The sequence below is a fragment of the Chiloscyllium plagiosum genome, chromosome 34 (assembly GCF_004010195.1).
Source record: "Chiloscyllium plagiosum isolate BGI_BamShark_2017 chromosome 34, ASM401019v2, whole genome shotgun sequence".
Classification (NCBI taxonomy): domain Eukaryota; kingdom Metazoa; phylum Chordata; class Chondrichthyes; order Orectolobiformes; family Hemiscylliidae; genus Chiloscyllium; species Chiloscyllium plagiosum.
Window position 1 is genome coordinate 25,528,887 of NC_057743.1, and position 13,455 is coordinate 25,542,341.

At 50.7% G+C, this 13,455-nt stretch overlaps 1 protein-coding gene across 2 annotated transcripts in view; it reads left to right on the forward strand.

The window, feature by feature from the left end:
- Positions 1-13,455, forward strand: part of LOC122540356 (coiled-coil domain-containing protein 50-like) — a 46,850-nt gene that overhangs the window by 17,399 nt on the left and 15,996 nt on the right. For both annotated transcript variants that reach the window (XM_043675958.1, XM_043675959.1), the window contains exon 5: positions 2,031-2,121. In XM_043675958.1, the coding sequence (XP_043531893.1) occupies positions 2,031-2,121 (91 nt within the window). The remainder of the gene's footprint in view (positions 1-2,030; positions 2,122-13,455) is intronic.

The window sequence follows — 13,455 nt, forward strand, 5'->3', positions numbered from 1 at the left end:
AGGTTTGAGGGGTGGGGTGCGGGGGAATAAGGGTGAACAGATTTTGAGGGTTGGACCAGGATACAGTGACGGAGCAAACCCCAACAACGGAGCTGTGTGGAGGGGCCTTTTTGGGGGGGGGGGGTCGCGAGTGGCAAAGAGCAGCTCCCAAGTAGGAGCGAGCAGAGTGGGGAGATTGGAGAAGGAGGAGCTGAGGATAGAAGGGGCAATGATCCAACTGAAATGTGTGGAAAACACAAATCATGTTCAGGTGGCTTTTTGCTTAAGGAGAATAATATGTGAAATGATTTAATGAGAGCAGTATGAGGAACACCGTGATCTCCCCTTTGAGCCATGGCTTTACCTGAGTCATTGGGCCCGGTTCCCAGCCAAGACCAACATTACCCTCCTGCAGCTAATGGGCAGTGTAACTAATGCAGAACGATCAACTTCTGAATGCTACATCCTCTGGAGCTGAAACCATGCTCTGTTCTCTCCCTCAGGATCCAGTCAGTCTCTCTGTCTCCAGTCACACTCACCACCCCAGCCCACCCCACCCCACCCTTCTGGTGATACTCCTTCACATCTGATCTGAGCAATGTCCAGACTTGGCAGCTTGTTCCATTACAGTGGAGCTACCAGACCCACCTTCACCTGCCCTGGACTCCTGCATATACAAACCCAGTGCCCAAAAGGTGTCTGTGTGTGTTGTATAGTGACAGGAACCTGTCTGTACAAAGTGCGTGCATCCAACAGCAGACACAGCCCGGGGTGGGTATGTCAATTAGGGAGCAGCTTAAAAGGTGAGTTTACACACATCACATACATAGCAGTGAAAGTGGCTGTGATCTGTTTCTCCCATCCTTATTATTAACCTCTGTCACTGGGGAGACAGTGGCGTCGTCAAGATTAGAGTGGTGCTGGAAAAGCACAGCAGATCAGGCAGCATCCGAGGAGCTGGAAAATGGACATTTTGGGCAAAAGCCGTTCATCAGGAAGTTTAGATTACATTACTTAGTGTGGAAACAGGCCCTTTGGCCCAACAAGCCCACACCGACCCTCCGAAGAGCAACCCACCCAGACCCATTCCCCTACATTTACCACTTCACCTAACACTACGGGCAATTTAACATGGCCAATTCACCTAACCTGCACATTTTTGGAGTGTGGGAGGAAACCAGAGCACCCAGAGGAAACCCACGCAGACAGGGGGAGAATGTGCAAACTCCACACAGACAGTTGCCTGAGGCGGGAATTGAACCCTGAGGCAGCAGTGCTAACCATTGTGCCACCATGCTATCTGAAACATCGGTTTTCCTGCTCCTTGGATGCTGTCTGACCTGCTGTGTTTTTCCAGCGCCACTCTAATCTCCAGAATTTTCAGTTCTCACTTTCTCACAGTGGAGTAATGCCCATGGGCTAGGAATCCAGATGCCAAGGCCAATGCCACAGGTTCAAATACCACCACAGCAGCTGGCAGAGTTTGGAACTTATTAATAAATCTGGAATATGAAGCTAGTATTCAGTAACGGTGACCATGACAACAATCCTCAATTGTGATAAAAGCCTATCTGGTTCACTAACCAGCCACCCTTACCTACATGACTGCAGACGCACAGACTGCATCGACTGAGTGAACCACAGCACGGTTCCAAGGGATGAGCAAGGTCCCAATTCCATACACAAGAATAGAGAGAAACTTGGTGCAAGCTGGAAATTGTTCCCATGTCATCGACCAGTAGGGTCCAGTCTATTGAGGGAGAGGGAGGAGGGGGGGGATGCTTTCCAGGTGAGACTTAAGACCAAGGCACCATCTACTCCCTCCCATGGCACTGCAAGATCCCAGGATAATTTCCTGCTCATTGTCAGTTGCTGATGGTGAGACCTTGCTCTGTATAAATTAGCTGACACCTTTCTTCCATTACAATAGGAGCCAGGCTTTACATGTATTTACTTGGCTGGACAGCACTTTGGGCCATGCTGAGGATGTGAAAGGTGCTATTTAAGTGCAAGTCTTTCTTTTGTGAGGTAACTGTGTTGTTTTTGGGCAGTGAGGAGCTGGATTCACAATACGCCAAAGTTGTGCAAGAGGAGATTGAGAAGCACGTGGCAGAGAGCCTACAGCGGGAGGAGCAGGACAAGGTAGGCCTTATCTTTGGAGTATGGTGAATGTTTCCCATTTGCAGTTCCACTGGGCCTGAAACCGGTAACTGTGCTGGAACTCCCACTCCCAGGTGTTTCTGAAATGCCAGTGTATATCCAGGAGGGTGTTTTTACTCCCTCTTTATTCCCAGCCATGCCTCCTTCTGGCACTCAGTTCCATAAGCGTCAATAGCCCTTTCCCTTCAGTCGAGTCAGAGGTCTACAGTGTGGGGAACTGGCCCTACGGCCTAACTTGCTCATGCAGCCTGGTTTTCACAATTTTAACTGGTCCCACTTGCCTGCCTGCCTGCCAGGAGCTGGTCTTCATGTTTAAGCCCAGGTAGACTCTGCAAGCTGTTGAAATAGTGATGTATGTTTGAATCCAATGATCATTTCCCTGATCATCCTTCAAAGTCCATGTATGCACACTCAGCTGCAGTTACTGAATAGTCATGGACTGGGCCCCCTGCTCCCTGGGCCTTGAGCTCAGTGCCCCACGGGGCCTGTTAAATGTTCAGCAGTTTAAGTCTCCACCACCTACTCCACCCTGTTAGAATCCATGGCATATCATGGCAACCAGTTTGAAGGAATGTGGTTAGTGCAAATCTGCTGCTTTTGGCCAGTTCCCTTAGAGTCAAACCTATCTCCTTATGTCACAAACTGGCCCGTATTAGCCCTAACTAGTCTAGACATGACTGAAATCCCATGAAAGTGGGATGAGCAACATGCGATGTAGTCACCTGTTCTTAGGGTTAAGTTATTCACTAATCAACAGCCCCAGTGGCTAGATGGAGTATCCAAAACCGAATGTCTGTCTTTCTGTCTCTGTCCAGCATTGGCTTAAGTCCTGTCTGTTTTCACCAGTGAGTGATGAGCTGACTGGACTGAAATCCAACTCCCTGAGCTCATTCCTTCACACACTTTCTGCCTCCAGATACAACTGTGCTGTATATTTGGGCCAGAAATGGACAGTTTGGAGTAGAGAAGGAGAACTAAAGCAGACTGGTGTTTTCAGCTTTCAGACAGGTCAGGCTGCTCAGTGTTTAACTGCAACATGGGCTTTCAGCCACAGGCAGGAAGCTTTAGTGCTGTGAGACACTGTTCTGATGAAATTTTAGACCAGTGATTTGGCTTTGTTAAATAATGGCTGAAGCTCTGGTCTGTTTTGCAGCGAGAGGGCAGTTTCCCTTGAGAGCTCAGTAGTGCAATTAGTACAACACTCCTTCATCACTGTTTCTGCTAAAAACCCCTTGGTTAACTTCTGAATGAGGTTGAGAGAGACATACAACTCATCCAATCTGTCTGTGATTGAAGTTGCTAAAATTCAGGGTATTCCTCTGATTTTGTTCGAGTTGTTGAACTGGCAGATACAGAATTAAACTCCGGCTCAGGTTTGTTTGATCCCTGGCCTGCTGGAGGGTTTTATGGAGGCTCTACCTCTGCCTTGCCCTGGGGAATGTGCTCCATGGGCCTTCTAGCCAACTGTCTGTCTGTCTATTGGATAAATATGCGAGCTCATTACCTGTCTCTGCACCTACAGTGGGTGTGTCGGTGTGAGTGTGATTGTTTTACTGGTATAAATGATAACAACTGTACAGCAACACTATGTACAGAATCAGTGAGGAATCCAGTCCCTGAAGCACAACTCCTTCCTGTTTCTGCTTCTTGTGAAAGTGGGGGCTTGCAGTGAGTGCATTTGCCTTGTTTGTCAGTGGGAAGCTCAATGAAACAGAGTGGTGATAGCCCAAGAGAGTTGGCGAAGGCTAAACTTAGAGTTTCATGTTCAGTGGAAATAGGGACAATGTATGATTGTAAAATGAGATTGAATTACATCCAAACGCCCAATTTGAATTACCCACTACTCTCGAATCCCAGATTGCCTGGAGTGTATTTTGTCTTCACACCCTTGGGAGACAGACAAACACATGAAAATGATGCTTGCCACATCGAGAAGCAGTAACTGTTGAAATAGTCAGGTTGAAGAGGAGGATCTGTCTGTCTACCCGTGCTGGCAGTGGCTGTGGCATGTATTCCACCTTAATCGCATGAAGCAGTGAGTCTCTGTTCCCGCCCCCGTCGTTGTTCCCTTCTCTCTGCCTGCGTTTGTTTTCACTGGAGATGGTTCTGAAGTTCACCTTAGGAAGTGGCTTTCTTGTGTTTATAGCCAGACCTGGTTCAGCAGATCAATTCCAGCTCCAAAAAGAAGGCTGCTTTTGATTTTTAATTTTACTGAGGCTACCACCCGTGTCTGGTTTCTGAGCTATTGGCCTCCTACAGTTCCCAGCCTGTGCTCAGTCTCTCTGAGTCAGTACCTGGGGAAAGGGGCCAACAAGCTGAACATAGGACAAAGTGTTTCCACTTGTGGGCGAGTGCAGAACAAGGCCCATAAACACAAATAAAGCATTAATGAGTTGTTTTGCAGCAGTGAGAGGTTCTGGACTGCAGGCCGGCACTGACACAAAGTGCTGAAGAAACTCAGCAGGTCTGCAGCATCTGTGGAGAGAAATAGACTCTTCTCCAGAAATGTCAATTTGTGAAGAAGACTTGCGTTGGATAGGAAACGTGTGCACTGCTTCTCTCTCAACCCGCTGAGGGTCCCCAGGGTTCTCGGTGTTTACTTCCAATTTCCAGTTTCACGAAAGAAAGTGCCTGTGACAGTGCTGCAACCCCTCCACCCCTGCCTTAAACACTGTGAGAGTGCTGTACCCACCCCGTGTCTAATACACTGTGACAGTGCTGCAACCCCTCCACCCCTGCCTTAAACACTGTGAGAGTGCTGTACCCACCCCGTGTCTAATACACTGTGACAGTGCTGCAACCCCTCCACCCCTGCCTTAAACACTGTGAGAGTGCTGTACCCACCCCGTGTCTAATACACTGTGACAGTGCTGCAACCCCTCCACCCCTGCCTTAAACACTGTGAGAGTGCTGTACCCACCCCGTGTCTAATACACTGTGACAGTGCTGCAACCCCTCCACCCCTGCCTTAAACACTGTGAGAGTGCTGTACCCACCCCGTGTCTAATACACTGTGACAGTGCTGCAACCCCTCCACCCCTGCCTTAAACACTGTGAGAGTGCTGTACCCACCCCGTGTCTAATACACTGTGACAGTGCTGCAACCCCTCCACCCCTGCCTTAAACACTGTGAGAGTGCTGTACCCACCCCGTGTCTAATACACTGTGACAGTGCTGCAACCCCTCCACCCCTGCCTTAAACACTGTGAGAGTGCTGTACCCACCCCGTGTCTAATACACTGTGACAGTGCTGCAGCCCCCCACCCCTGCCTTAAACACTGTGACAGTGCTGTACCCCCCCCCGTGTCTAATACACTGTGACAGTGCTGCAACCCCTCCACCCCTGCCTTAAACACTGTGAGAGTGCTGTACCCACCCCGTGTCTAATACACTGTGACAGTGCTGCAGCCCCCCACCCCTGCCTTAAACACTGTGACAGTGCTGTACCCCCCCCCGTGTCTAATACACTGTGACAGTGCTGCAACCCCTCCACCCCTGCCTTAAACACTGTGAGAGTGCTGTACCCACCCCGTGTCTAATACACTGTGACAGTGCTGCAGCCCCCCACCCCTGCCTTAAACACTGTGACAGTGCTGTACCCCCCCCCGTGTCTAATACACTGTGACAGTGCTGCAACCCCTCCACCCCTGCCTTAAACACTGTGAGAGTGCTGTACCCACCCCGTGTCTAATACACTGTGACAGTGCTGCAGCCCCCCACCCCTGCCTTAAACACTGTGACAGTGCTGTACCCCCCCCCGTGTCTAATACACTGTGACAGTGCTGCAACCCCTCCACCCCTGCCTTAAACACTGTGAGAGTGCTGTACCCACCCCGTGTCTAATACACTGTGACAGTGCTGCAGCCCCCCACCCCTGCCTTAAACACTGTGACAGTGCTGTACCCCCCCCCGTGTCTAATACACTGTGACAGTGCTGCAACCCCTCCACCCCTGCCTTAAACACTGTGAGAGTGCTGTACCCACCCCGTGTCTAATACACTGTGACAGTGCTGCAGCCCCCCACCCCTGCCTTAAACACTGTGACAGTGCTGTACCCCCCCCCGTGTCTAATACACTGTGACAGTGCTGCAACCCCTCCACCCCTGCCTTAAACACTGTGAGAGTGCTGTACCCACCCCGTGTCTAATACACTGTGACAGTGCTGCAGCCCCCCACCCCTGCCTTAAACACTGTGACAGTGCTGTACCCCCCCCCGTGTCTAATACACTGTGACAGTGCTGCAACCCCTCCACCCCTGCCTTAAACACTGTGAGAGTGCTGTACCCACCCCGTGTCTAATACACTGTGACAGTGCTGCAGCCCCCCACCCCTGCCTTAAACACTGTGACAGTGCTGTACCCCCCCCCGTGTCTAATACACTGTGACAGTGCTGCAACCCCTCCACCCCTGCCTTAAACACTGTGAGAGTGCTGTACCCACCCCGTGTCTAATACACTGTGACAGTGCTGCAGCCCCCCACCCCTGCCTTAAACACTGTGACAGTGCTGTACCCCCCCCCGTGTCTAATACACTGTGACAGTGCTGCAACCCCTCCACCCCTGCCTTAAACACTGTGAGAGTGCTGTACCCACCCCGTGTCTAATACACTGTGACAGTGCTGCAGCCCCCCACCCCTGCCTTAAACACTGTGACAGTGCTGTACCCCCCCCCGTGTCTAATACACTGTGACAGTGCTGCAACCCCTCCACCCCTGCCTTAAACACTGTGAGAGTGCTGTACCCACCCCGTGTCTAATACACTGTGACAGTGCTGCAGCCCCCCACCCCTGCCTTAAACACTGTGACAGTGCTGTACCCCCCCCCGTGTCTAATACACTGTGACAGTGCTGCAACCCCTCCACCCCTGCCTTAAACACTGTGAGAGTGCTGTACCCACCCCGTGTCTAATACACTGTGACAGTGCTGCAGCCCCCCACCCCTGCCTTAAACACTGTGACAGTGCTGTACCCCCCCCCGTGTCTAATACACTGTGACAGTGCTGCAACCCCTCCACCCCTGCCTTAAACACTGTGAGAGTGCTGTACCCACCCCGTGTCTAATACACTGTGACAGTGCTGCAGCCCCCCACCCCTGCCTTAAACACTGTGACAGTGCTGTACCCCCCCCCGTGTCTAATACACTGTGACAGTGCTGCAACCCCTCCACCCCTGCCTTAAACACTGTGAGAGTGCTGTACCCACCCCGTGTCTAATACACTGTGACAGTGCTGCAGCCCCCCACCCCTGCCTTAAACACTGTGACAGTGCTGTACCCCCCCCCGTGTCTAATACACTGTGACAGTGCTGCAACCCCTCCACCCCTGCCTTAAACACTGTGAGAGTGCTGTACCCACCCCGTGTCTAATACACTGTGACAGTGCTGCAGCCCCCCACCCCTGCCTTAAACACTGTGACAGTGCTGTACCCCCCCCCGTGTCTAATACACTGTGACAGTGCTGCAACCCCTCCACCCCTGCCTTAAACACTGTGAGAGTGCTGTACCCACCCCGTGTCTAATACACTGTGACAGTGCTGCAGCCCCCCACCCCTGCCTTAAACACTGTGACAGTGCTGTACCCCCCCCCGTGTCTAATACACTGTGACAGTGCTGCAACCCCTCCACCCCTGCCTTAAACACTGTGAGAGTGCTGTACCCACCCCGTGTCTAATACACTGTGACAGTGCTGCAGCCCCCCACCCCTGCCTTAAACACTGTGACAGTGCTGTACCCCCCCCCGTGTCTAATACACTGTGACAGTGCTGCAACCCCTCCACCCCTGCCTTAAACACTGTGAGAGTGCTGTACCCACCCCGTGTCTAATACACTGTGACAGTGCTGCAGCCCCCCACCCCTGCCTTAAACACTGTGACAGTGCTGTACCCCCCCCCGTGTCTAATACACTGTGACAGTGCTGCAACCCCTCCACCCCTGCCTTAAACACTGTGAGAGTGCTGTACCCACCCCGTGTCTAATACACTGTGACAGTGCTGCAGCCCCCCACCCCTGCCTTAAACACTGTGACAGTGCTGTACCCCCCCCCGTGTCTAATACACTGTGACAGTGCTGCAACCCCTCCACCCCTGCCTTAAACACTGTGAGAGTGCTGTACCCACCCCGTGTCTAATACACTGTGACAGTGCTGCAGCCCCCCACCCCTGCCTTAAACACTGTGACAGTGCTGTACCCCCCCCCGTGTCTAATACACTGTGACAGTGCTGCAACCCCTCCACCCCTGCCTTAAACACTGTGAGAGTGCTGTACCCACCCCGTGTCTAATACACTGTGACAGTGCTGCAGCCCCCCACCCCTGCCTTAAACACTGTGACAGTGCTGTACCCCCCCCCGTGTCTAATACACTGTGACAGTGCTGCAACCCCTCCACCCCTGCCTTAAACACTGTGAGAGTGCTGTACCCACCCCGTGTCTAATACACTGTGACAGTGCTGCAGCCCCCCACCCCTGCCTTAAACACTGTGACAGTGCTGTACCCCCCCCCGTGTCTAATACACTGTGACAGTGCTGCAACCCCTCCACCCCTGCCTTAAACACTGTGAGAGTGCTGTACCCACCCCGTGTCTAATACACTGTGACAGTGCTGCAGCCCCCCACCCCTGCCTTAAACACTGTGACAGTGCTGTACCCCCCCCCGTGTCTAATACACTGTGACAGTGCTGCAACCCCTCCACCCCTGCCTTAAACACTGTGAGAGTGCTGTACCCACCCCGTGTCTAATACACTGTGACAGTGCTGCAGCCCCCCACCCCTGCCTTAAACACTGTGACAGTGCTGTACCCCCCCCCGTGTCTAATACACTGTGACAGTGCTGCAACCCCTCCACCCCTGCCTTAAACACTGTGAGAGTGCTGTACCCACCCCGTGTCTAATACACTGTGACAGTGCTGCAGCCCCCCACCCCTGCCTTAAACACTGTGACAGTGCTGTACCCCCCCCCGTGTCTAATACACTGTGACAGTGCTGCAACCCCTCCACCCCTGCCTTAAACACTGTGAGAGTGCTGTACCCACCCCGTGTCTAATACACTGTGACAGTGCTGCAGCCCCCCACCCCTGCCTTAAACACTGTGACAGTGCTGTACCCCCCCCCGTGTCTAATACACTGTGACAGTGCTGCAACCCCTCCACCCCTGCCTTAAACACTGTGAGAGTGCTGTACCCACCCCGTGTCTAATACACTGTGACAGTGCTGCAGCCCCCCACCCCTGCCTTAAACACTGTGACAGTGCTGTACCCCCCCCCGTGTCTAATACACTGTGACAGTGCTGCAACCCCTCCACCCCTGCCTTAAACACTGTGAGAGTGCTGTACCCACCCCGTGTCTAATACACTGTGACAGTGCTGCAGCCCCCCACCCCTGCCTTAAACACTGTGACAGTGCTGTACCCCCCCCCGTGTCTAATACACTGTGACAGTGCTGCAACCCCTCCACCCCTGCCTTAAACACTGTGAGAGTGCTGTACCCACCCCGTGTCTAATACACTGTGACAGTGCTGCAGCCCCCCACCCCTGCCTTAAACACTGTGACAGTGCTGTACCCCCCCCCGTGTCTAATACACTGTGACAGTGCTGCAACCCCTCCACCCCTGCCTTAAACACTGTGAGAGTGCTGTACCCACCCCGTGTCTAATACACTGTGACAGTGCTGCAGCCCCCCACCCCTGCCTTAAACACTGTGACAGTGCTGTACCCCCCCCCGTGTCTAATACACTGTGACAGTGCTGCAACCCCTCCACCCCTGCCTTAAACACTGTGAGAGTGCTGTACCCACCCCGTGTCTAATACACTGTGACAGTGCTGCAGCCCCCCACCCCTGCCCAATTGATCCACCCCACCGTCCCTCCCCTCCCCCCACCGTCCCTCCCCTCCCCCCACCGTCCCTTTCGCCTTCTGAAAGTGCTGATTCTCACTGAGGCTCCCTGGCTATTTCCCCAGGACCTGTGCAGACAGAGCCTGAAAGCTGCTTTACACGCCAGCTCGTTTCGGATCTCTCTTGATGTCTATATTCGGGAACATTGATCAGGAGCAGCTGCTTGTTTGGCTGCCCCGAGAATCAGGGAGAGAACCCAAAGTCTTTTAGCTCTGCGCTGCACAGTCAGCAACTGGGTTTGAAAAGGCTGACCATTTTTATTTTAATATCGGAGTGTAGGTGTGGGAGGAAATACTGAAAGGAACTTGGCATGTCCAGTTTACCCAGAAACCCAATAAAATGTCTATTGTTTTGAGTAAAAGTGATTTAAGATGTGGAGGATGGAGTCATGGTAATGGTTTGAACCTGTTTAAGCTTTCATTCTGAATTGGTAACTGTTTCTAATTGTAGAACAGCTGTAAAACAACCCCCCCCCCCCCTGGTCTGCACTTTAAACAACATGCCTCAGCAGGAGAGACATTTCCAATAGGCCATGGATTTGCCACCATTAACTGTTTAAAAATCAATATGAAATGATGGAGTGCAGAGAGGGCGATATCAGCACAGGCTACAGACAGGATCTAGTTTCCAACTAATTTCCTTCATTTTGTTACTTCTTGACGTGACTATTCCAACATTTTCCTGGCCGGCCTCCCATTTTCCAATCTCCATGAACTGAGCTCATGCACAAGCTAACTCAGAACAAGTCCCATTCACATGTTACCCCGTGCTCAATCTTTCACATTGACTTTGACTCTGAATTTTTAAAATTCACAACCTCAAGCCTTGTCCTAACTCTGCATTGAAATCTCTGCAGTCCTTCCATTCCAGCCCCAGCTTTATTGGGAGGCCCTGTCTTCAACTCTCAAAAGGCTTTATCTCTGGAATCCCCTCCTTCTATTTCTTCATTTCTCTCCGTCTCCTCTCATCTCTGTTAAGATGCTCTTTAAAATAAATCCCATCTGGTCTTAGATCTCTTGGTGGCAATTGTCTGACATTCATGAGAAGAGCTTTGGGACATTTTACGGAGGTAAGGATGCTATACAAATGGAAGTGTTAGTTGTACGCACTATATCACACAGACTGATGCCGATACAGCATGTGTGAAAGACTGAGATTGTCCTCTAGGAAATAAATTTCCCCTGAATTCTGTTAGCTCTCCCCGTGTTTTAACCGTTATCTGAACCTTTAGAATTATGAAGCGATGTTGGCCAGAAAGAGGCCATTTAGCCCACTTGTCTGTACTGACTCTCCAAATGGTCCTGCGGTGCTGCAACTTTCTCTTTTTGGAAGTTTTAATGTGACTGCCCCTGAATTCCTCTGCTCCGTTTTCCAGATTGTGGAAACTTGTATAAAATATTCTTCTGCCCAATTACCTTAACTGTTCTGACTTGTCGATGTAGCCCCGAGCTCCCCATTCCTCAGCGGTCTCTTTGAAGGTGTGAAACTTGCTGTGAAGGTTTGAAGAGTTGGATTTACCATGGGCACGCTGGCAGGGGCTCGCGTTGCAGTGTCCAGTCAGGCTGCTGGAAGCTAGCCAGATGCTGGAGCCAGATGTTTGTGTCGGGAAGGTTCCTGTCTCCAAGCAGGGACCCTGGAGCCAAGAAACCCCCTGCTGTCTGTCTGACAAATAATCTGTAAACATTCCAAACACATGATGGTTACACTTGAGTTAACCTTTAAACGAGCAATACTGGAACTGGTTAGTGCAATGAGCAGCTCATGTATTGGCTCAGATGCCACGTTAGTGGAATGAGCACTTTGATTTGATCTAGCCTTTGATTTGATTTATTAATGTCTCATACCCAGGTACAATAAAACGTTTCATCTTGCGTGCACTACAAGCAGATCATACCATACAAAGTGAACATTGGGTTAGGTGTCCAGTTGGTAGAATGATGAACTTGTGTATCTAATTAGATGATTAGTTAGTGTAATAATGAGCTAGTATATCAGGTTAGATCCCAGGCGAATGGAATTAAACATCGGGGGATAGCAGTGTCATTAGCTGGTGAACTCGGTGACAATGCAGAGAATTATAAAGGAGGAGCTGAGCTCTGCCATCCCATAATTATTTGTGACTGAAGCTCTCCGTGTGTTGACCAGCAACCGGTCATTAACCAGAAATATCTGATTCTCAAACTGGGTTCAGGGTACCTGCAGTTCATGCCTGTATCTTGGCTGCCGAATATAAATTCGGAAGGTGAATGATTGACTGCTCCCAAGAGTGTTTAAAGGATGTGATGCCCTTGTTAGGCCAATACTTTGCTGATTCTCACACGCTGATGGGCTCTCAGGAGAGTCACTGAACAAGAAGCAGCAATCTAGGATCGAACCACAGCAAGGAAGAGTTAGTGTCATTTTGGAGGGGATCTTGTGGTGGCTGTGGAGTTTCAGCACCCCCGTGTGGTAGAAAACCTAACTACAGAAATGAAATTAAAAGAGAGTCTTTACAAGTCCATTCATAAAAATATCTGGTGTGTCTTGATAGGATATATTTTAAAAGCTGGTAAAGTCCAGAATTTTCAGTTGCATGACACTGAAATCTTTTGCTATAAATTCTGTGTCTTATGGTCTTGCTCCACAGCTACCTGATGAAGGAGCGGCGCTCCGAAAGCTAGTGCTTCTAAATATAAATCTGTTGGACTATAAACTGGTGTTATGTGATTTTTAACTTTGTCCATCCCAGTCCAACACCGGCTCCTCCTCATCAGAATTTTGGAGGCATTCTTCAACATATTGTGTGGTGTAGTCAGGTTCAGCCTATATCTGTGCAGTTCCTTACAGGAATCCAGTGCCTGGTCAGGGAATATTTTCGTTTCTCCCCTTAGTTTCAATCCCTCTCCAGGGACTTGAACAAAGTCCAAGCTCAGACTCCCAGTTACAGGGTACTGTACAGAAGGAATGCGACACCAACATGTCTGAGCTGCTAACTCAGGCCCTCTGCTGGACTGAAAGGATTCCACTGCGTTATTGATGAGGCTGGTGGTAGCAGGCTCTCTGTGATGCCCTTAGCCATTTTTAATCAATGTCCCTGAAACAGGTTGCCTGGTCAACACCGCATTGCTCCTTCTGAGAGATTGTTGCGTGAACATTGGCTGCTGTTGTTCCCAAACAATAAACATATTTTGAAAGTACTTAATTGGCTTTGGGATGCGTGAGGTTGTGGATGGTGCTATATAAATGCCAGCCTTTTTGTTTCCTTGCTTTTCTTCTGACAATTTCCTGCTGTCCTTGTCCCTTCACTTCCTTCACACTCTCTCTCTTTCACACTCTCTCTCTTTCACACTCTCTCTCTTTCACACTCTCTCTCTTTCACACTCTCTCTCTCTCTCTCTCTCACACACTCTCTCTCTCACTCTCTCTCTCTCTCTCACACTCTCTCTCTCTCTCT